This window comes from Pelecanus crispus, chromosome 6, assembly GCF_030463565.1.
Source record: "Pelecanus crispus isolate bPelCri1 chromosome 6, bPelCri1.pri, whole genome shotgun sequence".
NCBI classification, from domain to species: domain Eukaryota; kingdom Metazoa; phylum Chordata; class Aves; order Pelecaniformes; family Pelecanidae; genus Pelecanus; species Pelecanus crispus.
This window is the reverse complement of record NC_134648.1, coordinates 36,336,868-36,360,546: the sequence shown is the minus strand read 5'-3', so window position 1 is coordinate 36,360,546 and position 23,679 is coordinate 36,336,868. Positions and strand designations below refer to the sequence as shown.

Genomic DNA, 23,679 nt, shown 5'->3' with positions numbered 1-23,679 from the left:
AAATTAGCTCTTTGCCCATTATTTCTTAAATTAACTGCCTGGCTTGTGCCAGGAAACACAGGGGACAGATAAAGTTAGCTCATATCAATTGAGACATACAGTACCATTCAGCTTGAAATAAGTGCTCTCTCACCCAGCCACCGAGTGTGTGGTTATCTACAGGATGAAAAAACCAACACTTACCTGGAATGTTTGGGACCCTTCACCTCTGACAATTTGGCACGAGGAATTCAGCTCCATCTGCCCTTGTGGTTTACGGATAACGTCACTCTAAGGAAAGAAAAACAAACAACTTTTTCAGTAGGAAAAAACTCAGATGGGTACTTAAATACAGCATAATACGCATGTGCAGGTTGGAGTCTGCATTCATGAGCTGGAAAGGACAGCTGAAGGTTGCCAGGTTGAATATGAGACAGTGTGATCCCATTGCAATGATGAAGCAAAAGTCTCTTCAGTAGTGACAGACAATGTAACAAGGGTAATGGTGACAAATACTGTCTTACAAAGTTCAGATTGGACATGGGGGGCGGTGGGGACGGGGACACAAAAGAAGACAAAACCAAAAAAAAAAAACCACCTTTCTCAGTGGGAAGGCAATACAACACCATCCAGGTACCCAGATAGTAGCTGAATTTCCACCTTTGGAAGTTTTCAATGTTCAGCTAGACAAAGCCATGTGTGGTTTGATCTACAGCTGGTGACAGTCCCTCTTCAATGTGTCAGTTGGACTAGGCTCTTCCAGAAGTTCCTTCCAACCAACAGTCTAAATTCTGCATATTCATGAAATTATTTTTATATATACATATGTATATAATATATACATATAATTTGCTTGTGACTTCTGATGGATAAACCTAGTATCAGAAATAAAGATGCATTGTGCCCTAAGGTGTATTTTTGTCTTGTCAGAACATGACAACAACTGAAAAAACAAAAAAGTTGAGCATAAATCTTCTCAATATTCCTGATTTGTAATCAAAGATGTGTATATACACAGAAATACTGTGTAATTATGCAGGTATGGAGGAAATTGCTGTGTCCAGAAGAAAAAAGTATGGAAGGTGAATATCCTTAAATCTAATTCTCTGTAGTGTAGCTAAGTACAGCACAATAATGAAAGCCAATAATAAATGTATTTTATTGTATATACAAATTTTGAGTGCATACTGCTAGAATTTTTAAAATAATGTAACTTCATTTGAAACAGCTGTGAGTTATAAAAAGTATTTGGAAAGGTCTGAATGCACAAACATGCTCTCTCAATATTGTTTCATTGATCATTGTAAGACAGCATTTTGCATGAAAGCTTATTTTCAATTTTGTCCTAGTTTTCTAATACTTCCATGTCCATGTGGGAGGGTGAAAAATGAAAGAATCCAACTTTCTTCCCCCTGAAATAGTTTTCCTCAGAGCCCCATATACTGACTGATGAGTACGTATCTGCACCCTCCTGGTATTATAATTTATTTTTCCACTATTTTCATCTTAAACATGACAAAGCTGGGCCATGCTATGCCTTCTGCTTTTCATCATCTAACAAAGTACTGGTACAAAGTTAACCAGTAGGTGTCAAGCTTCTGTCCTTGTGAACAATCTTTCATCTCCTGGCAACTGCCACCACAAGGAGCTTCCCTGCCTAAGCAGAGACCCACAGTTGAACCTGTGGGTGAGACATAAAGCTCTTTGGCAGGCCATTTTGGGGGAAGCTTGCCCATGGCTGCCCACTCTGCCAGTGGTATCAGCCTGGAACTGGTTCTGCAGACAGCGTTCCCCTGTGTCTCCACGCAGGAGTAAATGTATCCCAGTGACTCACCGGAGACTTGTAGTACATGATTTGTCTGTTTCTTAGAACAAACCATCGTCTCTTCCACATCTTCACCTGGCTGCCCATTTTCAGCAAGTAACCTGATTTCTCCATGGGTTCCTGGAGGGCAAAGAGAAAGGGGGAGAAACGGTTATCTTGCACCTCTCAAAATACAAATCAAAGAGTACTATAGTCAAGTGCAGACATTTGCTGCATGTCCATAATTTTCTGCTTTACTCTGCCAGATGCAAGTAGCAGCCATCCAGGGTCAGTGCTCTCTGCCCAACTTGGAGATAGAATCATGGAATCATAGAATGCTTTGGGTTGGAAGGGACCTTGAAAGATCATCTAGCCCAACCCCGCTGCAGTGAGCAGGGAGATAGTCCTAGACTATCTGCATAGCTGCACATACCACATTGTGTTGCTTTAGTAAACGTGGCATTGGAAGATAATTTCACGGATTGTTTGATGCACTGAAAACTTATTTGTCTTCCTACTATAGCAGTGATTTTCCAAATAAAAGTGAAGGCTGGCTCTAAGCCATGATTGGACTCCTGTTCCTTGTCTGCTTTATCTCTTACACTCAAGAGCAGAGAATTCAACATTGCCTGTGTTTGAGGTTTTTTCCTAGGCCAAAATACTCTATCCTTTCTCCTTTCTTCCTCTGAATTTCCAAACTTGTTTTGTCACAAAAGTGTAAGGCCACTATTAAAAGTAGAATACAACTACAGGAAACCAGTACAGATCATCAGGAAAGAATAGAGCCCTTGATGCTTATATTTTTATCTAATCACGTAACAGAAATTACACCTTCTGAAGCATCAGATAGTGTCTTTTGATACAAACCAACTGGACCAACAGCCCAGTCTGTTAGAGCATCACTTTGCAGGGGATAACTCAATATATTACAGTTATGCTTTTTCTTTTTCAAGGCCAAGGCTCTGTTTGCATCCCTTCACAACTGTGAGGTAGCAAGACTTACAGTGCAGATTCCACCATCAATGGAATAGGAAGATGTTCGCTGTAGCTTATGTTCTGGCTCTGAATAGTCACCATCCAAGGAGTAGGCATCAGGAGGGATGGCATAGTCACTCTCAGAGCTCAGTGAGGACATAGATACACCTGTTCAAAATAAAGGAAAGAATGAGAATCATGGCTAGACAGAAGCATGCACTGAATACTGCACACTCTGAAACAGTTTTTGAGTTCACCATTAAGACTTTTTTGTTCAAGAAGAACAAATCAGATCAGACTTTGGAAACTCAAACCCCACTAACCAAACTTCTGAGACCTTTTCTTTTTTTTTTTCCTAGGAAGACAAATAGTGAGAGTGAGTTTTGGATACTGACAGTGAAATGATTTTTTTTTTTCATCTCTGTTTATTCAGCAACAAATTTGATAGACTTGTTATCTAAAGCACAGACATGCTGTTTTCAGCTTGGAAACATCCATTATAAAGCCTCAAGACCCTCATTCAAACTAAAGAAAAGGCTCCCTCACCAGCAACAGGGCTTTGCTTTGTGTGAATCTTCCACCACTGGTCCACGGCAATGCACAGACACATCAGCCAGTGCATCACAACAGAAGTTAAGACTACATGAAATGGGATTCTATTTTATTAACTACCAATTGTAATGAAAATTCCACTCAAGGATCTAGTTTAACCTTCCCAGCAGTCAAGAAAAATTGTCCTAGCCAGGACCCAAATTACCTGATACCTCTCAAAGATAGGAAAGATTTGCTTACTGGTCAAGAAATTACCAGCCAGTGACAGAGACAAAAACCATTTTCTTTAATGTGTCAGTACTAGTTTGCTTACAAAGAGAAGTCACAGAAAAGGTATGGATGGCTTCACTGAATATGTGATGAATTTGGGAGAGCAACCCTTCCCGCAGTCTTAGCTTAGCAATTACCTGGATGGAAATCTACCAGCGGTAAAAACACATCTAAAAGGACAGGTTTCTATTGAGTGGCTGTTGATGTCTGCACACATTCTGGGAGAACTCCTTATTAGCATCACCAAGGCTGAGCGTTTGCCTGTCACAGATGACGCTGTTCAGGACATCTTGCCTCACCCATAAGGACAGAGTTCATGCTGCTCAGTAGCAATACTCCCACTTTACCTCTCTTCACTGCACGAGGGCTGCCTGGCATGCTAGCTTTCCTGTTCTCAGATCCAGCAGTAGAAGTCCTGAAGCTGGCATGGGAGCCACAGTCATCATCAGAGCCTGAAGACTCATCTAAGAAAGGCACGTTGCTGATCTGTGTGGCTTTCTGGAAAACAGACCTGTATGGTCAGTGTGTGAGGGAAGAGTTTCCCCAGGACAATCCCTGCTCAATACGGAGACAGAGCAATCAATGCATGCCCTTCATTTTCACACTGCCTTGCCCACTACTGTCCCAGGGTTCCTCATTTCCTCCCTTTCTAGTCTGAGAACTCCCAAGCTGGACTCTCTAGTCAGATCTGTTTGGGTCTCCTCTGGTTACACCCTCCTACTGTTCCACAAGCCCTGTGCTTCCCCATAAGCTCTCAAGAGCCCTCTTCCACTTCATTCTCTAGGCTACACCCACTATCACCCCCTAGGTTTCTACAGCCTCATAGTGCACACTGCAGCTTCCTGGACCAAAACTTGCTGCAATGTTCTGTATTCCTAAATACATTTATCATCTGCTACTCCTCCTGCATTCTTTTTGGAGCCAAGCTCTTCCTGGCATTCTCTAATTTTCTTTCCTTTACTGCACAGCTTCATCCCTTTCTCTCTCAAATTATTGGCAGCCCTGGACCATGCTTTTCATAGAAGGAAAAGTGAGGTAACTCCTTACCCCCTTCAGCGTAGTGTAGACTGGCACTGTAACATTTCTGTAGATGAGACAGGTAAATGGTCCAGAAGTTGAACGCGAGAAATTGGAAACTGGGAAAATTCAGAGAGAGAGCAAGAGAGCAAGTAACACAAACTGGTGAAAAGGAGGAGGTTTTAATGGAGAGGTACACGTATGTGTTTAAGAACCTGTGTAGCCTCTTGGAACATCAAATAATTGAGGACTACCATCCCGGACAGTTTGGCCTGAGAAAGGCCAGGGGATGTGTTACTAATTACATACAACTCCCAGAGACAGCTACAATGCTCCCTCCATTTAGCCTGTAAGACATCTTACCCACCCTGTGCTCCCCATGGTACAATGGCAATCCAGGGCACCATGTCCAAACAAGTAAAAGCCATAACATGGGAAGGTGATCATAAATCACAAGACTAAAAGCAGGTCACAGACATGCAGAGGCAGAACACTGTCAGTGAAAGTGATGGAGATAACGGAGTCCCTGAAGATGTCACTGAATGTAGGGGCTCAAACAGCCCAGCACCAACTATCCCCAAGATCAGATGTATCCTCCTCCCTCCTTTCTTCATCGTGGTGGCTATCTGCGAAATCAAATTTACTTTGAAAACAGGCAAGGAAGTGAAGAAGCGTGAACAGCCAGAAGCTTGGGTCCCACACTGTCACTGTAAACTCCCTCTAAGGACGGATCTTGTCTAGAACTTACAGCAGCTAGAAGTATCATTCACCGTGGCCACTTCAGACAACCTCATGCCAGACTTGGCCACAGCATAGATTCGACTCTCCTGGAACAAGAATACCATGAACAGCAATGGTCAGACAAAAACATGATTCCTGCAAAAAGTAATGCTCATATCACAGAATCACATCACAATCACACCTTTGGGCAGGAAGAAGAGGCGCTCTAAGAAAGATTGCTCTATTCCACCAGATATTGGGTGAATGACCTTTAGTGGAAATGTGCACCTGTGTGCGATTCCCTGAATCACAACAGACTTGGCTTGAAAATGCTACAGAGATGATATCCACAGACTGGAACACCTACATGCAATTATCAATAAATTACTGTATCACAGCTTGGAAAAAGCTGTTTTTTTCCATTTTATGAACAATGCATTAAAATGAATCAAGAACAGCCCTAAACCAGGACCATTTATTGAATCGCTACCTGCAAACGATTCCCATTCTCTGATAAGGGAATAAAAGAAATGCCTGAAATAATCTCAATAAGCCTGTGTCTCAGTTATAACAACATACAGAGCTTTCAGTTCAAAGGATCTCCAAGTGCTCCACAAATTGACAAAAATTCCAAGGGGGGAACCCAAAGCTGTAACTAAATGCAATGTTATGACTAAGACATCAACCAGTCTAAAATGGATAAAAATCAACGCTAGGAATCCTCTTGCTGCTCCTTAAAGCATACAACCAATTGCTATCAGATAACACACACAATACATATACATGAAAGTACCTAAGACTGCAAAGTCAAGTACACCAAAAGAAGAAATTACAGAATTTGTATTTTCTGTATGTGTATGCATTGTGATTTAGTCTCTAATGAAATATTATGTGCATTTTTTTCCCCCCATACACTTCCTATTCAAGGCACATAATGCCCACTTCTTATTGATTAAACTGCTATTTAATATTCTATTCATGCTTTAGTGTTTAATATACTTAAATTTGCCCTACTTGGATACACTTACTTGACTCTGGTCTGAAGACAAAATAACGGATTTTTCCTGTGGTGTTCCTGACTATAATACTGCAATGCTTCATAAACATTAATAAAAAATTTTACAAAAACCCTGGGAGGGACATGATGGGTGCTATTGCTATTTTCCAGAAGAGGAACTCAGACGTAGGTTCTTTGAAGTATCCAATATCTTGAGTACCCATTTCAAGATGTCCAAGACCTGATTTTTTTGAGAATTCAGCACCATATAACGTTGTTTACAATGAAAACGACTGAATACAGTTGCAGCAGAGACATGCTCAGTGCTTCTCTAATCAAATTTACTTGCCAGACTCAAGTAGACATTCAGAAGGTGTGTGGAACTGATGATCACCTGTGAAAAGTTTAGCTTAAGGGACTAGAAGAACCTTACATGGGAACTCTAGATCAGAGAAAGGAACAGTAGCCAATCTCTGAGACATATTTCCCTTCTTCCAAAAGAGTACCCTGTTCATGACACCCTTCTGACTTCTGCAGCAAATAAAACAGACATCTTGGAAACTGCAGTTGCTTTTACTACACTACCCAGCTTCATCCCCAGCACAGTTCCATATTATGGACTGAAAGAAAAGAGATTCCTTTTGAAAACTAGCTGTGATTATACTGGGGTTTAAACTGGTATCATAAAGGACACAGCCCAAGATCACAAATAATGTTAAGTTTTCATAGAAAAAAAAAAAATTATAAAACGTGAGGATTAACAGAGTGCTTGATTTTGCACCTTCAATAAACCACTTGTTTGCCTATGCCTTTAAAAAAGCAAATTGAAAATAATGGAATTATCTCTTTTGATACTACATTGATTTCCACCAAGTTTTTCAGTTAGATTGACACATTAGCAAACAATCCAACCATCTGAACTAACAAGTAACTGAAAGTGATAACAGACTTCTCTCTCATGTGAAGTAAGCAATAGGACATCAATGGTTTTGACATAATTTTCCTGACAGCAGAAGTATACCATAAGAATGCCAGGATGTAATCCAAATATCTATTCTAGTATTCACAGTTTTTTCTGACCCTGAAACTATCTGGTCTGGTCAATTTATTTGCATTTATGACTCACTTTTCTATCTTAAACACATGATAATAGAACTAAGGATTAACTTTTGATGACTCATAATGATAAACCACAATGCAGCACCTCTTGACTTTCCTTTTTATTCCTATGTTTCTTGAGTACTATGTTCTTCCATGGATTTTTTTTCCTTTATAGAAAGAAAAGAACAAAAAAATTCAGTGGAACCAGCATGCCCCATGATCTGGAACTGTCAGTCTAGGTGGTTCAGAAATGTGACCAATGTCCACAGGAAACAATTGCTTGAGACCAAGAACTGTTGTAGCCTAACTACTGGGCACTACTCAAAGATAAGCAGCACTTCTCAGGCTTGCAGCTCTTACCCACGATGGGAATCTGTGCAGTGGTGGTGTGGGAGGTTTACCTCCTGGGTCAAGTACGCCAGCCTCAGAACTCACAGCTTCTCTTTGCCCTGCAGATAAGTGGCTGATTTCCTCACATGCTCCAGCTTCTTCCCTTACCGGGCCACGTTCTGTCTCCATCTTCTCCAGTACGCCATCATCATCTATGTTGGTCTCCTTCACTTGCCCGTGGCAGACTGGAGAGTCTGTTATGGGGCGGAAGGTGCTAGCCTCTAAGCTCATTACACGATGGAAAGAATTAGACCCTGGCTGTGGTTGGCTGTAATGTCTCTTGGCTAGTTGGATACTGTCTCTTGGTGTATTGGGAGTTCGTATTTTTGGAAAGGTCATACTACTGCCAAGGCCGCATTCCCTCCCTGGACAGGAGTGTGCTGTAACAGCTGATGTTGACACAACCAGGGGTGGCTCAGCAGTTTGGAGACGGCCCTCAAGCATGCTCATTATTTCTCCCGAGGAAGAGGAGTCCAGCCGGGGGGAGTGGAACCTGGCACTCAGATCATCAGAGAAGCAGGTGCTGTCCAAAGCCACTTGCTGCAAGGTGCTCACAGCACTATGGTTTCCTTCCAAAGATGACTGGAAAGTCAAAGCCTCAAGGATTCTTGTGGCCTCAGATGGAGAGTCCAGTGATGCGAGATCAGAGCACCCTAACCTGTGTTCAGTACTTACAGCTGGGAATATATCTTTCTCTGTGGAGAGATTCCAGCTTGATGGGTCAGACATGAGCTTCAGCGTGCTCTGGGAAAGCAGAGATTTATCCTCTCCATCCTCAGTAAAGGTGTCATTGGCAAGGACTATATTTGCTGTAGAGAGGACACATTTGGTATGTCCTGTCTGACACACCTGTCTGAAACCAGGTGCAAGGAGCACAGATTTCTCATCTATCTTCTCAGCAAGAGAGGCCTGTGATGCTCTAGGCTTCAGAGAATTACAGCTCCAAAGAGATTCGAAGGGAGGAATGCTGGTCATATCTACAACAGAGAACATACAGTTGGCATTCAAATGCTTTACTGTCTAAAATGTTAGTTGCTAGTATAAGTTGTTCATGTCAGTTGTATTTCAATAGCACACTGGCCTGGTTAGGACTATACAGAATGGGAAGGAGATAGCTGGGTACAGCTGTAACAGAAATGCTGTATATTTATAATTGGGAATAGTACAGAAAAGATGAATAGGAAATGATTAATCACTGTTTCTTAAAAAAGTGGAATTAAGGGGTGCCTAATGAAATTATCAGGCAGTGCATTTGAAATTTACAGAAGGAAGGGTTGGTTTTTTTTCTAAACGAAGGAAATAGAATGCTGCGGTGTCCAAAAGATAAGCCAGAAAAAGTAATTTATCAGTGGTACAAATAACAGTTTAGACAGAAGTTCTGGCCTAGGAGCTTCCTAAAACACTGACTTCAGGAGCTGGAAGTGTACACAGAAAGAAGGACAGCTCTGCTTGCAATATTTTCTACACTCTTTTCTGAAACACCCACAGCCAACCAGGAGACAGGATACTTGCGTAGGCAAGCTTTCAGTCTAACTCAGTGCAGCAGTTTTTACTCTTACCTATCCAAGATTATGTCTCTTCTCTTAAAACAGCCATGAGAAGGAAGTGCACCTATCCATACAATACTTTGTCAAAAACCACCTAAGTGGCCAGAACACTGCTTAGCATGCTTTTTGACTTCAATTGACCTACAGTGATTTAAGCCACCAAATAAGATGGTATGGTTCCTCCCATTCCTAGGGGCTAGATGAGGCTTCCAGCATATGTATGGAGACCTCCTTAACCATCACACTGATCAGTGAGTTACTCTCTTTTCAAGAATTTCCCTAGAGTTTTTTTGCTATCCTTTTGTGCTATATGACCCAAGCAGTGCTTTTTGCCAGCAAGTTTTATAAGTTACTTACATGTTTTTGCTGTAAAAACTTCCTTTTCTTTGTTTATCTCTGCCCCTTCAGTTGCTATATTAGAAGATGACATAAAAGATAGATCCTAGATTGCCTGTTCTTTGTCTATTTAGTACCTATACTTTTTAATTCTTCTACTTTCTTCCTTTCCATAATTACTAGATTTAAAGACTATCTCAATTCTACAGGTTCTGCTGAATAGCAGCTTTAGGATATGAGAAAGTGTGGATAAAACTTGGAGTGGCAGAGGATGTTACTTCACTTTATGATTTTTATTGACCTTGGCATTTACATATTGCCTGACTGAAAAGAACCAAGTCATAAGATGCTTTGGAAATTGCATAAAAATGGGTGAGTGTGACTCTGCACAGCTATAGCTAAAAATGCTACCTGAACATCAAACTCTACAGGCATTACTTAACCACTAATGGGATTTACAAGGAAGTAGAAACAAACTGAAGACACAAAGTAACAGAGGAAAGGGCAAACAGAATAAATCACTGTTGACTGTGGAGAGGATGAAACCTGCACTTGGAAACACAGCTGAGAAAAAGACAACCATGAGAGCCTGACCTTGGCCCTTGAGTCACAAGGAACCGAATACTAACAAAGCTATTCCTAACACAACGTTGGCACACACAAATCCTGGCACACATTTTCCCCTGCCCCTGTGGTAAATCATTAGTGTAGACTGAAAAGAGGCCATTCATTTTAAATATTATTGGTATTTTTGCAGCTTCCGAGATGTGACAGGAGATGAAGCAGAGGAAGCTGTTACTATTAGCATGGCAAGCAAGAAGAGATTTGTCTCTCTGCAGATGCCTCTGAATTCAGCCTGGCACAGTGAGACTAGTGGGGGATAAGAGGATAGGACAGAGCTGTTTACTGCCCAGAGAGTTGGGATCCGGGGAACACTTAATACCAGATTATTAACGCAGCTTACCAGCCATTCTCTTTTTGTAAACAGCCAGAGCCAGAGGGGATGAGAAAAACCCAGTCATAAAGCATGTAGCTAGAAACATGGTGGGATTTAGAAGGAATTTTGCCCTGTTCCCTTGCTGTGGAGTGATAGGAATGCCAGAAAGACTTCTGCAGGAAAGAAATGCCCCCTGCCTGCATGCCCGGTGAAGTTCTGGAAACTAGTTCATCTTAGTGTGATCAGACCAAGCTCAGTTAAAAAAAAACAAAACAAACAAACCCAAAAAAAACCCAAAAAACCAACACAAAAAAACCCACCAGGAAGAAAATGGTTAAGAGAGAATTTTCCTCTTCAAAATGTGTTGCAATGAATGGCGCTGATTTCAGGCCCTAGAGACTGAAGTTCTCCATCTATCCACCAAACAAGAACTGCAAAAGCACAAGCACCGTAAGCAGCTTTCTCCAACCCAACCTGATAGCACAGAGGAAAACAGCTTCTAAAGGCAGACCAGACAGCTGCTGCCTTGGCCCATTCAGTCCTGTTACTCAGCTCACATGCCAGCAGAGGTTCTGTGGGGATGAGGGCAATTCACATGTGGAGGTAAAGTGAAATACTTCAGGGACTTCTACCCTGCACCACTGAAGTGAATGGAGACTTTTGCTATGTATTTCAATGAGTGCTTCTAATTCAGGAGCTCAGTGGCTTATTTTAATGGCAAAAGCAGACTCTGAAAAAAGGGGGTCTGTGTTCAGTCACTGGTGGGAAACCAATAAAGAGTTTTTAAGGCAGGTAAGCAATGTTATTCCCATCTTAAAAATGGACCTACTGAGGAACAGAGCAATTCTACTGTTTGCTCACTGTCACAAATGCTAATTTCTGACATAGTTAAGAATACAGCCCAGGAATGATGACTTCCACTCTTGTGGTGGTTACTAGGCTACAATGCCAGGTGAACACATTTACCTTGCAATGTATCCTGAAGGGCTTCAATTTGCTCCGTCAGCCTCTGATTACAGTTTTTCAGGTGGTAGTTTTCTAGCTCAAGCTAAGAAACAACAATAATAAAAACTGAAAAATAATGCAAAACCATGTGTGCTTGTATTCCACTATACAGAACATGTTTTCATCTTTATTACATTCCACTGTTTGAACAGGAAAAGGAAAAAAGGATGGGTGAGACTACCAGTCACCTTGAAATTCTTCTCCTCAGCAGCTCCACTGGACAACCTACTTAAACACTTTGCTGCGCTTTCTCAAATAGCCTCTGTATATACTATTCACGCTTCTCAAATAGGTCTTTTAATTTGCTTTCCTGCTATTGTTTGTCATTTACTCCTGTTCCAGAAATAACTGTCATGAAAGAGACAATCAAAAAAACTATTACCCAGGAGGAGCATTTTTCCCCCCTCTCACCCTGTATATGGTAAAAGGAGATCCCCTGGATCCAGGGTGCCAAAGAAGAAAAAAAAAAAAAAAAACCAACCCCAAGACATTAAGGGTGCATTTACATTTGCAATTAGCGCATGAGTGATTCTTTGTAAATTTGCCTTATTTCTTTGCTTGAAGTGTCTCAGCATACATCCTTAAATTCAGCAGTGGTGCACCCAAAGAGGCTTCCGTCTTGATGGAATCAAAGTTGAAATTGCACCTGTGGTGCTGTCTAGAGCAACCCATTTGCAACACAGATGCAAAGTCCTTCAGTTAGCAGTGCTCTGCTTGTGCATGGTATACACCTAGAATCGGCATCTGGTAAGAACTTCATTGCCAGTAAAGACACAATGTGAATGTATGGTCCTAGATTCATAGCAAGTCACACCAAGTCAACCCCTGTGCTTCCTCCTTTGTGCTGCTCCAGTCAGTAATGTAGATGCACCTTAAGTTATCTCACATAGAAGAATGAAAGAGAAGCAGTACAGCATCTCGGTGAATTGTCTAGGCAACCTAATGAGATTGCAAAGTCACATCATAACACAATTAGTGCCCTCAAAGACTGCTTCATCCAACTCCAACAAATTCCCTTCCTGGCATAAACTGGGAAATCTATGGCTTTAACTTGGAGTAAGAGGAAAATACCAGATAGCCCCACTCCCAGTTGTAAACTATTATTCCATCTTTAAAACTGCATGCTGACCCATTGCTGTCTCTCAGTTTTTCTAGAGGGTTTTGAAATAGGCCCAGATAGAGGCATAAGTCCACAGGATGGATAGGAGGAAGAGGTTAGACATGAGAAAATGCTGGGCAGTAGGAAACAGCATTAGTCAGAGATGGCAAATTAAGGAAGAGCAAAGGACGTGTGTTTGTGTCACAGCTGCTTTGTCAGAAAAAGAGAAAAAAGGGAGAGGCAGAGGAAAGGTAGGTGAAAGACACTTGTGACTACTGAATCTTCTTCAGAGACTGCTTTCAGGCATCAGTGATTTCAGTCATTTATAGTTTGCCCAAAGCAGTAAATAGCCCTCAGTAAGAGGGACAATCCTAGCTCTGCAACTGAGCATATGCAGGGTCAAACCAGCAGAAAGCCTCTGTGACAGGTTGACTGTCCTCACGACAGGAGCCCTACTGTCCTACATAGGAGCCCACTGGCAGTGCTGCCACTGTACCCAGTCATAGGCCTTGAAACCTGGCAGCAAGCTAAAGACTCACCTCTCTCAGCTTAAATGTTACCCACTCTTTGATCTTGGCAGCTTTCTCTTGAACAATTTTGGCTTCCTCAGTCCTCAACTGTTTCTGTGCCAAAAAAAGATTAGATGCATTAGGAGAGTACAACTAACTGTTCTCAGTAAGTTGCTGCATCAGGACTGACTTAAACATTGAAGCTCCCATTCCAGACGTAACATTTAAGAATGTTATGTGGATATTATTATTTAGCTGGCCTCTGAAAAATCAAGCTCTAAGTTGTCTTACATGGTCCCTGGAGTCAAATTCAGAGGGTTGTTTCAAAAGTTTGTCATAGAATAGCAAAATCCAGCTCAGGTAATGATTGCCCACCTACCACAGTTTCTTTTAAGTACAGTGTGCAACTTTTCCTGGTTTAGATGGTTTTGCAATGTTGCTGTTCACTGTTGAGCACCTGTAGTGTTCCCCCAGCCTACACACACACACATTGGCTGAAGTGAGTAAGAATTAAGCAGTGCCTGTAAGTAATTTATAAACCAGTGTAATTCTTCCAAGCAAAAGGAATTCAATTGCTGCAAGCACAGGTGTAGAGTATAGATGTCAAAGGTGCATGAGATGGAAACTAATACCAACAATGTATTTAACACACACACAATATGCTCACTGAGAAAGTTAAAAAAAAAAAAAAAAAAAAAAGCAGACTCAGGATAAAAAAGCTCCAAAACTTGACCTTGAAACACAAAGACCTCTATGAGGTTTTGACATAGTGTAAGTGGCTGTATGTTTACATATCCATTAAAACAGGTTCTAGTCCACACAAAGGTGTTATGGGAATACTGTTGATCTGCACAATGAACATTTTTCCCCAAGTATCTGCTTGAGCCATATTGCTACAACATCATTTTTGCAGCTGTGTTTTCTCACCTACATTTTTTTCCTTTTCTGGGAATTTCCTTTGAAAAATGCTGGAATGATATGACCACCTGAAGCCTTCTGTTCATCTCCTGTGTGGCTTTATCAGAAGCCATGTCACTAAAAGGTCTTCTATCTACATAATGATTTAAACAGCTACAAGGAGAAATCAGTTACGGGAGCAAGAGAGGGTGAATATACTATATATGGCACATTCAGCCCTGGTTTCTCTAATTAAATGGACAAAGGTAATACCTTCTGGTAGCAGCTGGTGGTTTCCTTGCTAGACTATTTTTTTCCGATGTGAACAAATACCAGTAATTATGATAATAAAAATGTCAGTGCTTCCCCCCCATCCCTTTTTTAAATTTTTCACACTGAAGAGTGTAAGTTCACTTAATGAATACCATATAAATACACAGTAGACTGCAGGAAATTCTCCACATCTTCACATCAGTTTTAATCATCACTTGCTATTCATCACCACAACTGCACATTTAAAGGACGTTATTCAAATATGTTTGCTGACTTTAAAATACACTTTGGCAACATTATGGGCAGGAGTAACATTTGTAGCTGAGCCTAATAACATAAAAGTAATCAAATCTGATGCTTAAAGAGGAGGATTTACTTAGTTTCGCTCCCTGAATATCACTCTGTGTGTTCCTAATCATCAGGTACCAGCCTTTGCTGGAGTCAGAATATTAGACATGCCTACCGTTCTGAAATGATCTGGCACATACAGTGGATCTACCACAGTCCTCTGAATATCCATCACATGGGTAATGCCTTTGAATCCCTAATGACCTGGACTTGTCTCAGGTCAGGGACCAAGAGGTAAAAGATTCAGAATTTTGCTATGCTACATTGTGAAGTGCAATACCAAGATTTTACTTAGGGTCTTAAAGTAGGATAGTGACATGATGACAGCATTGTCACAGAGCTTTGTAAGCCCCGTCTCTAAGTAGAACCAATTCACCCAGGCACAGCACCCGTAGATGCAGTTATTATGCTTTAAGATCCAGAAGCAGTTAGAGATTCTTTGCGTCCCATGCTATTGTGTGGTCCAGACATGACCTCAGTGTTCTCTTATTAATGCTCTGAACTCCACAGTTCTCCCCATCCCAGTGAAAACAAATAGGATGCCTTACAGGGACCCTTAGTGACCTTCCAGTAATCCTGAGTGACCTTCCAGCCCTGCCACCATCCCATCCCATTCTGAAACTAAACTGGTGACCCTGATAAAGAGTGTTTCTTGTCCGAAGTTGTCAAGCTTCAGCTTTCATTTCTCGAATCTCATTTTGCCTCTTGTTGCTAGAATAAAAAGATTTCTACTAACAGAACATTTTTCCCCACTTGCATTTGTTGATTTTTATCAAATCACACCTCGCATTTTTGGGTAAATCATAATTTCTTCCATCTTTGATTGCAAGAGCTGCTTCCAGACCTTGATCACTATTGTAGCTCCTTCCAAACACCTTCTTTCTCTTCCAAAATGCAGATACTTCATCTACTTTCTGCCTGAGCAAGCTGGCCTGGGGAAGTGACCTGAAACCCAGAGTATTACAAAGACCTGATGCCTGACCTCCACACTACACTTGGTCTGAGTAAGTTCAGACAGCTTACCGATCTATTTTGCCCTTGAAATAAGTGACAATTAGTTAAATGTAAAATGTAACTCAAGTGGCAAAGTATTTTTTGTGTAAAATTCTAATGATCTATTTCCATTTAAAAGTAGTTTACTTAGCAACGTGTAAGAATACCTCATTGCTCATGTTATAAGACCACAGGGCAAGGCCTTTACTGTAGCTGAAATACAAGCCCTGCTGTAGATGTAGCTCCTTCCGTCCACAAACTGAGAATGGAAGAGACTAAGAACTAGCCATACTGGGAAAGAGCTGCTCTTTTATAATGAGGACATCTGACAAGAGATGAACTATGCTAAAGGATTGCTGAAGACTGGGAAAAATCCCTTCCCAAGAAGCAGCATATGCTGAGTCAGAGATGGGCTACATAATGATTTTGCAAAGTAATCTATATGCTAGGAAGCCAGAAAAAATACTGTGACCAGACTCTAGCATTACAGTTTAGGGTCTCAGCACTGAATCAACACTAATATAAGGAAATCCTTTAAGGACATTGACGAGTCTCCTATAATGAAGGGGCAAGGGCTACTGGGGCTGAATGGATGTTTTTGTCTGAAAAGAGAAAGGAAGGATAGGATCTTGCACTGAGCAGGGCATCATTTTACAGCTGATCTGAAGGCAACTGAGAGGCTAATACGTAATGGAGACATAATCTGTACCTTTGAAACATACATTACAGAATCCCTCTAACTCATGAAAGCTACAGGTCTCCCTGAAGAAAATATCTTTACCTGTCTTGCTAGCTGTGTCTCCAATCTGTTGATCAGGTCTTCCTTTCCTTGCACTGTGCCCATCAGCTCTTGGTATTTCCTGTGCAGAGTGCCATCTGATTCACCGGTCTTCACGTTGGCTAATTTTATCTTCTCTTCCATAACTCTGACCTGTAATGACAATCAGAGGGAGATTAAAAAACCAAAACAATGGAAATGAAGGAGCTGCTTGTTTAGTGGTAAGACCCTAACTGAGAGTATTTGTGGGTTTCATATTTTTGAAGTTGGGAAAGGAAGAAAAAAAACCCTTCAAGTCACACTTAGTTTATATCTACATATGTGAAAAGAACATTGTCCATTCATTTGTAATGCTGAAGCAGTAACAGATGCAAACTGAACATGAACAGATAAACACATTGTGGATTGTGAAATATTTGCACACTATTGGTCAAAAGAGACCATGCAGGCACTATAGTCTACATAGACATATGGGCAAGGTACACCACATTTTCCTCCTTTGCAATCTCGTGGTCAGCTTTTCACCCCATTCACTACCAAGGTATCCACCACAAAACCCTGGCCATTTGTTTCAGATCACGATTTCTATAGGGAAATGTACTATGGAGTTCCTTCCTCCTCCTATACCCAGCTTAGATAATGTTTTGGCAACCTCTGGCTTTCTGACAAGTGTTTTCTCCAGACCTGCTAAGGAGTTACCATGTTAGATATGTCAGAAACTTCGCCTATCTTTGAGCTCCTGCCAGTGCCCACTTGTTCATCTCAGCAGGAGAAGCACTAATGTAATGGTCCTTCACTACAAACAAAGTTTCAATGCACTAAAATCTAGCTGCTGTTGAAGCCTTTCAGGTTTTTAACAAATTTTTAAAACCTCTTTGGTTTCTTCAAAACCTATGTCTCTTGATATGCCAGTCTGTTTTATCATTACCTCATCCTATTGCTATGGATTGTAAGACTTCATTTCTAAAGGTGAATGGATTTCCACCAACTTAATTCAAACCTGCTAATTGTAGCATTTTATGATGGGAAAATATCTGGTTCCAACACATCCCAGAGAGAATGAATCTGCAAAGAAACCAACTCCAGATGCCATTAATTTGGCATGAGTTTGGAAAGAGGAAGGTAGAATGCAGGCAATGATCTGAGCACTTCAGAGTCTGTGCAAAAGAGTTACTCATGCTCTGTTGAGCAGCCTACACTTCATACTTGCAGCAGCTGTTTTGTCCTCCTGTCTGCCTGCATTAGGCAGAGAAGCAAACCGCCTCTTCCTCATACTGAATCAGAAAGGTAGGCGCCCAACATCCGAGCCAGAAAACTAAGCCTGCTGAGTCGGATGTGTTTTCATTGGAGTTTAGGGTGATTATAGTAAAAAGAAATGGCCCCTCCTTTCTGTCTGATGCCCACATGCTGACTCTGTACTAGAGGCTCAGAGAGGGGACTGCAAACATGTGATTTCCTTAATTGAGGTTGGCAGCTACAGGGAGTCCATTGAATTGACAAATCCAACCCCCCAGACTCCTGGAGAGAAAGATAACAAGGGATTTTACACTTGATGTGGAGCCCTCTCATTTGTCAGCTGCTTCTCATTCACAGTGAATATACTTGTTAGTGGAAGGGAATGGTCCTACTCCTTATGCTGTCACTTCTTCAGTCTGTTAGGCTGCAATGAAGTATTTGTCTAGGAACACTCATCTCTGGATGTGAATAAGGCTGCTGGAAAGGCAGACCCTACAACTTTGAGGGTTGCTAGTCTTTAGGACCTGCCAACACATGGCTGCAGAACTGCTGGTGGCAGGTGAGTGAAGGCAACGCTCATTTCTGCTGGTGGCAGGTGAGTGAAGGCAACGCTCATTTCTCCTACACCTTCCCAGCCAAGTACTCCCTTTCTTACCCATTCTCTGACCTGGCTTTGACTTGCTCTGCATCTGCTCCCTTGCTGTCATTGCATCTTACCATATCATGGACATTCTACTCCTGTCATTGAGGTCTCTGCTAATATGAAGCCTCCTTCATTGGCCTGTGGCAATAACTATATTTCCTGCTGGTGCTGTCACAGTGGCAATACTACCTTTGCCTGTCTTCGTTGCGTGTGGACTTACCAATACCACTCTCAAGAACAACTCTTGTTCTTGGTTGGCAATTGCTGATCTAGCATAGAGGCCAACAGCATGGTGACTAGACATAGCATCTTTCCTATATTTAAGCTGGTCAGAAAAAAATCTTGACATCAATATCAAACTAGCATGGAAAATTTCATTCTGCAGACAGAATACCTTACCAGGTGCTTCAAGTTCTTGATTCCTAGGCAATATGTTTCCCAGTGCTTATAACACTGCCTATTCCTCCTTCCCTACTGAAGTCCTCTTTGACAGCCATTTTTGGCCATCTTGCACAGCTCTTAATTCTGCACTTTAACCTCTGACTCAATGCTCAGTCCTGCAGCTCTTGTCCAGCTGGAAGGAGATGGTTCACTTCAAACGTTCCCTTCAGCAGTGGTCTGCAGTGATGCAGGAGCTCAGACTACCTGGCCCTTCCTGGCTCTTCAGTTTTTATAATATTCCTTACAGTGCACATTGTACAACAGTCTGCTTCCCAAAGGTCCATTATTCTTTACAGCCTGTTCACAAGCTGAAGTCACTCTCTTTCCCCCCCATTCTCCATTATGCAAGAAGCATAGGACTAGCTTAGACAATATGCCTAATTTTTAGATTGTTACAGTAATATGCAACGAATCCATCTCTTACTGCTTTTCTCCATAGGCTCCCAAGCCAGAGCAGCAATTACTAAAAAGAAAGTCCAAAACAACTGATAGGTTTTGCAGACACACCCTTACTTCCTTCACAGAACCTTCTCTACTTGTAGAGAAGTCCTTACCGGTACTCTAAGTATTTGTTTTCTGAGAATCTGCCAGGCAGCTCTATCTCTGCACTTTAATCCTGAGGTACAACATCCCCTTCCTTTTCCATAACCAAGCATGCCTATCATGAATGAGGGGGTAAAGGCTGTGAAGCTGAGAGGAGATATAAGGTGCTGGTTTTCACTTAGGGTTGAACCTATTCAGGCACCTGTTCATAGTTCAGGCTCAGAGACTGGGAAGTAGACCAGAAAATCCATTCACCACTGTAAATCAATGTTTCCCTAGCAGAGCACTGTCCGTATGCTAGACTGGAGGGAATTTAGAGTAAGTTCCTGCTTGGTTTGTATCAGAGCAACCATAAGAGGATCCCTTACCTGTTTCTCTGCATCCTCAGCTCTTTGCTCTGCTTCTAGCACTCTCTGTTCCAATTCCTGCATCTTCAGAGCCAGAAGAGGAGGAGGAGAAGGGTGGAAAGAAAGAAAAGAAATTAACATTACCTGGAAATTCACCTTTTTTACTCAGGAATCTTCCATTTCTTGCACAGGGCTACAGATCTTTGGCATCTTTTGGGTTAACTGGACAGCTTTGATCAGGGTGAAAAAAAGCCTTTGACCTTTTCCAGTCTTCTGCCCTACTTTGAATTTACCGGAACTGTTTTCTCATTAGTGAGCTTCATCATTCATTACATGGGTCAAGGGAATAGTCCCAAAGTCTTGACCCCGTCTCTACAATTAACACACCATGGGCTGTCCCTGCAAGAAGCCTGTCTACAGCACGCCATTCTTTTCCATTTTTATTTCAGCTAGGATTCATTCACAATGGTAAATAAAAATGAATACATCTTGGAAAGCTCACAGCAGGTTCCTTACAATGCCACATTATAACAAATGAATACTTTGCTTTGGCTGCAAAAGTATCACAGACTCATAACTGACAAGATTAACAATGATCTCAATTTTCCTATACTTCTTTTCATTTTAAAGAGCTTTGCAAACTGACAATTCTGTGATTCTTTATCTGAGCATTGCTGCTATTGAAGTCAAAAGACACTGAATAGAATTTTACTCTAAATGTATATAAATCAATTCATTCTCAGTGAAATGCAGATGGGGTTCCTCTAACAACTTACCACTACAGCCCAGCTTTTGCCTTTTGGGTTTTTTTAAACAGCAACTTAGGATCTCATTCAGGGCTTGCAAGGTCATCTTCCACCACCTGCCCTCCTTCGACGGGTCTCAGATTTAAGCCCAGTAATACTAAGTCATTGACACTAAGTTTCATCCACTAAGCTGCAAAATTTGACGAATGCTTCACAGAGTTTCCAGCATTTACTTGTGTTTTACTAATGGAAAGAATGACATAGAAGCAGCTTCAGAAGATTAAAAGAATCACGCTTCAAGCAGAAAACAAACTACAAGGGGAACTGAGCTCCTTTTCTCTGCAATGCATTTTATGATTCTTGATAAAGCACCAGAGCCAAATATTCAGGTTGGTCACTCTGAGGACCAAACCAATACTTCTGAAAATGTGACCCAGAATGGAGATGTCGGCATTCCCATGTTTCCATTTCCCTTCCTTCAGATGGCAACAAGACAACTCTCCTTTTCATGCATACACATTGATCATAAGAGCCGACTGACATATATTGACAAACATATCAGAAAGGTACATATATGTAGACACCTTAATGGTCATATAACTAAAAAAGCCATGCCATAATAAATTCAAACCATGAAGATCGGAAAATACCACATTTAGCATGACACATCTCAGGTTTGCTTTTTCAGTGGAGCAATCAAGGACATCACAGTCTATGGAGCTTAATATCCAAATCAAGGACATTTCTTTGGCAGAGGAACAGAGAGATGCCGCAGAAGACTGCGCAAACAGCCAAAGCTCCTCTGACCAAAGACCCAGCCTCTAAGAGTCTTGATAGAGACTGAGCTCAAGGCAATCTAGCACTGACAGCAGTGGTCTGGGTTATGACATGAGTCTGTGTCCATTAGGAACACTGATCTACCCATGCATTTATCTATTAGTGTCTGGATAGTCATCAATAGAGACAGGTAGCAGCAAAATATATTGGTGAAAGACAGATGCTAACTGGAGACATAATACACCTTGTGAAACAAAGACTGTTTATGTCAGTAGCTTCAGAGCCAATGGCCTCTGCCATCTTTCTGATGAATTGACAGGGTCTACATTCACAGCACAGACTTTAGATGAATCTCTGGGCCTTTTCCCAAAGGCTATGCTCTTAGACTAATAATTCGATCCTCCACAAGGCAAGCGATCTCCATGAAAGACTCAGGTTATTTTAAGAAGACAGCACAGTTCTGACTGAACAACTCCTTGTCTCAGCACCATAACAGTTTGCTTTGCATTGCTAGCAGTCCTGGTTCCTGATCAGGACAGAGAATGTATGTTGGGACCATTCTTGATGACTAAAGAGTTATGAAACTTCTCATGCAAGGAGGGTGACCTGGCTAAGTTCCAGTCAAATCAATTACTTTTGTCACCCTAATTCCCTCTGTGGCCTTAAATGAACTTGTACTTCTCTTAACTTCCTGTACTACATCGTTGGGTTGTCCTACTACGAACTATTAAATAACTGCTGTGTTTCTCATGTACACAAAATGATTACTTCACCCATCTGCGGTGTCAACTGTCTCACTGAGGCGCATTCAGATTTAATATATCCATACTTGGAAGGCTCTTTCTAATCCCTCAATGAATTAATAACAACACTTGGTATTTACATGGGTCCTTTCATTCAAAATGCTTTATAATTTGACAAATGCTACTAAGTAACTTGACCCAGGTCACATAAAAAACTTAGTGACCAAGCCAAATTCAAGTAACTCTTCTCCCAAACATGAGCCCAGACAGCTTGTATGGAAACAGGCCCAGTTGTATAGCCATGCTTGCATGAGACAAAAGAGGCTCTTTCCAAAAGTTCATTGTTTATTGAATTAAGACAGAAGCAGGTTAAAAGCTACCCAGATGGCCCTTCTAAAAAGCTGCAAGAGATCCTCCTATCAACCATTTATACAGGCTTTCCCTCTCCTGATGGTTCAGAATATGTTAAATAAAACTGAGCGAAAGAAGTTCCTGCATGTCTTGGCCTCATTTTCCTCCTGTTGTTCTCTTCCAGAGCTCACTCCTAACCAGGTCATCTTGCTGCCAAGGCAACAGCCTGCTATGTCACTCACCAACAGAGGAGTATCCCTTTCTTTGTGTGTGTACAAGAAAGTCAGAGTGCAAACAACTGCCTGTTTCCAAAGAGACCAGATCCCTGCTGATGTTCACAAGAAGGCAGGAACCAGGGGTCTCATGCCCTGTGGGGGTCCAGCAAGACAGCAGAGCTTTGTCTTGGAGGCCAGGAGCTGGGGTCTCTGCCGCACCAACCCACACCCAGGCTCTATGCAGCTTGGGCAGCACTGCTTGATAGCTGAGACAGGGCTACCAACGTGGAAGTTCACACCATGTGAACTAGGGCACTGGCAGTTAAACCATGGGATTTTAAATTCCTCATGTTCTGAACAGTGATCTAGATTATTCAATCTAAGCGGATTTTAAAAATCTGAAGCATTGAAACTGTTAGCGCGCATTGTACTACCAATGCCAGGCATGAGTGGTTGGGTTTTTTCTGTGAGTTAAAATAGTAAAACCTGCCTTAAAAATCATAAACTTGATTATAAAGACTGATTTAAAGTGTGGGGGATCAGGTTTCCAAGCCTTTCAACCAGCAGCTTCCAGACCCCTGAGACAACCTAGCTGGTGAACAAGTATCACACCCCTGTTAACATTGTTCTTCACTTTCACTGACAAAACCACTTTTTTTTTTTCTTTTAAAATTCAATTTCCTGTTGCTGCAAACCATATCAGAGAATCTCAGGGGCAGTGCTCATCACAGGTTGGCAACACAGCTTCAAATCGTGCCCATTTCACATTTTTCAAGATCTCCCCCCCCAACCTTGTTGAAAATGCAGTACTCTATCAAGTAAGTCTGAATCTCTTCATTCTCACAGATAGAATTTTAAGGGGGGGGGGGGGGGGGGGGGATGCGGGCAGGGGTGAAATCGCAGTTGCTGTATAACACATGATAAAAATCCCTGGAGTTGGCATCACTATGCATAAAGCACTGCCTCCTTCAGTTCTGCATCATTGCCCATCTGAGCGGGAGAAGGATGCAGCATGGACAGAAGCCCCAGTTGCTGTGACTGCTGGGGAGCCCTGTGGTGACTGAGGAGGAGGAAGGAGGGTCTCTGAGCAAGTCATTGCAGAGCAGTTGG

General features: G+C 41.7%; 1 protein-coding gene across 1 annotated transcript in view; it reads right to left on the bottom strand.

Annotated features, from left to right (window-relative positions):
• PLEKHH1 (pleckstrin homology, MyTH4 and FERM domain containing H1) overlaps positions 1–23,679 on the bottom strand; it is a 54,664-nt gene that overhangs the window by 19,862 nt on the left and 11,123 nt on the right. The window contains exons 3-13 of the mRNA XM_075712684.1: positions 19,759–19,821; positions 16,531–16,680; positions 13,269–13,352; positions 11,592–11,673; positions 7,776–8,782; positions 5,346–5,424; positions 4,628–4,716; positions 3,928–4,078; positions 2,787–2,926; positions 1,814–1,924; positions 184–270 (exon numbers count right to left, since the gene is read on the bottom strand). Of these exons, the coding sequence (XP_075568799.1) occupies positions 184–270; positions 1,814–1,924; positions 2,787–2,926; positions 3,928–4,078; positions 4,628–4,716; positions 5,346–5,424; positions 7,776–8,782; positions 11,592–11,673; positions 13,269–13,352; positions 16,531–16,680; positions 19,759–19,821 (2,043 nt within the window). The remainder of the gene's footprint in view (positions 1–183; positions 271–1,813; positions 1,925–2,786; positions 2,927–3,927; positions 4,079–4,627; positions 4,717–5,345; positions 5,425–7,775; positions 8,783–11,591; positions 11,674–13,268; positions 13,353–16,530; positions 16,681–19,758; positions 19,822–23,679) is intronic.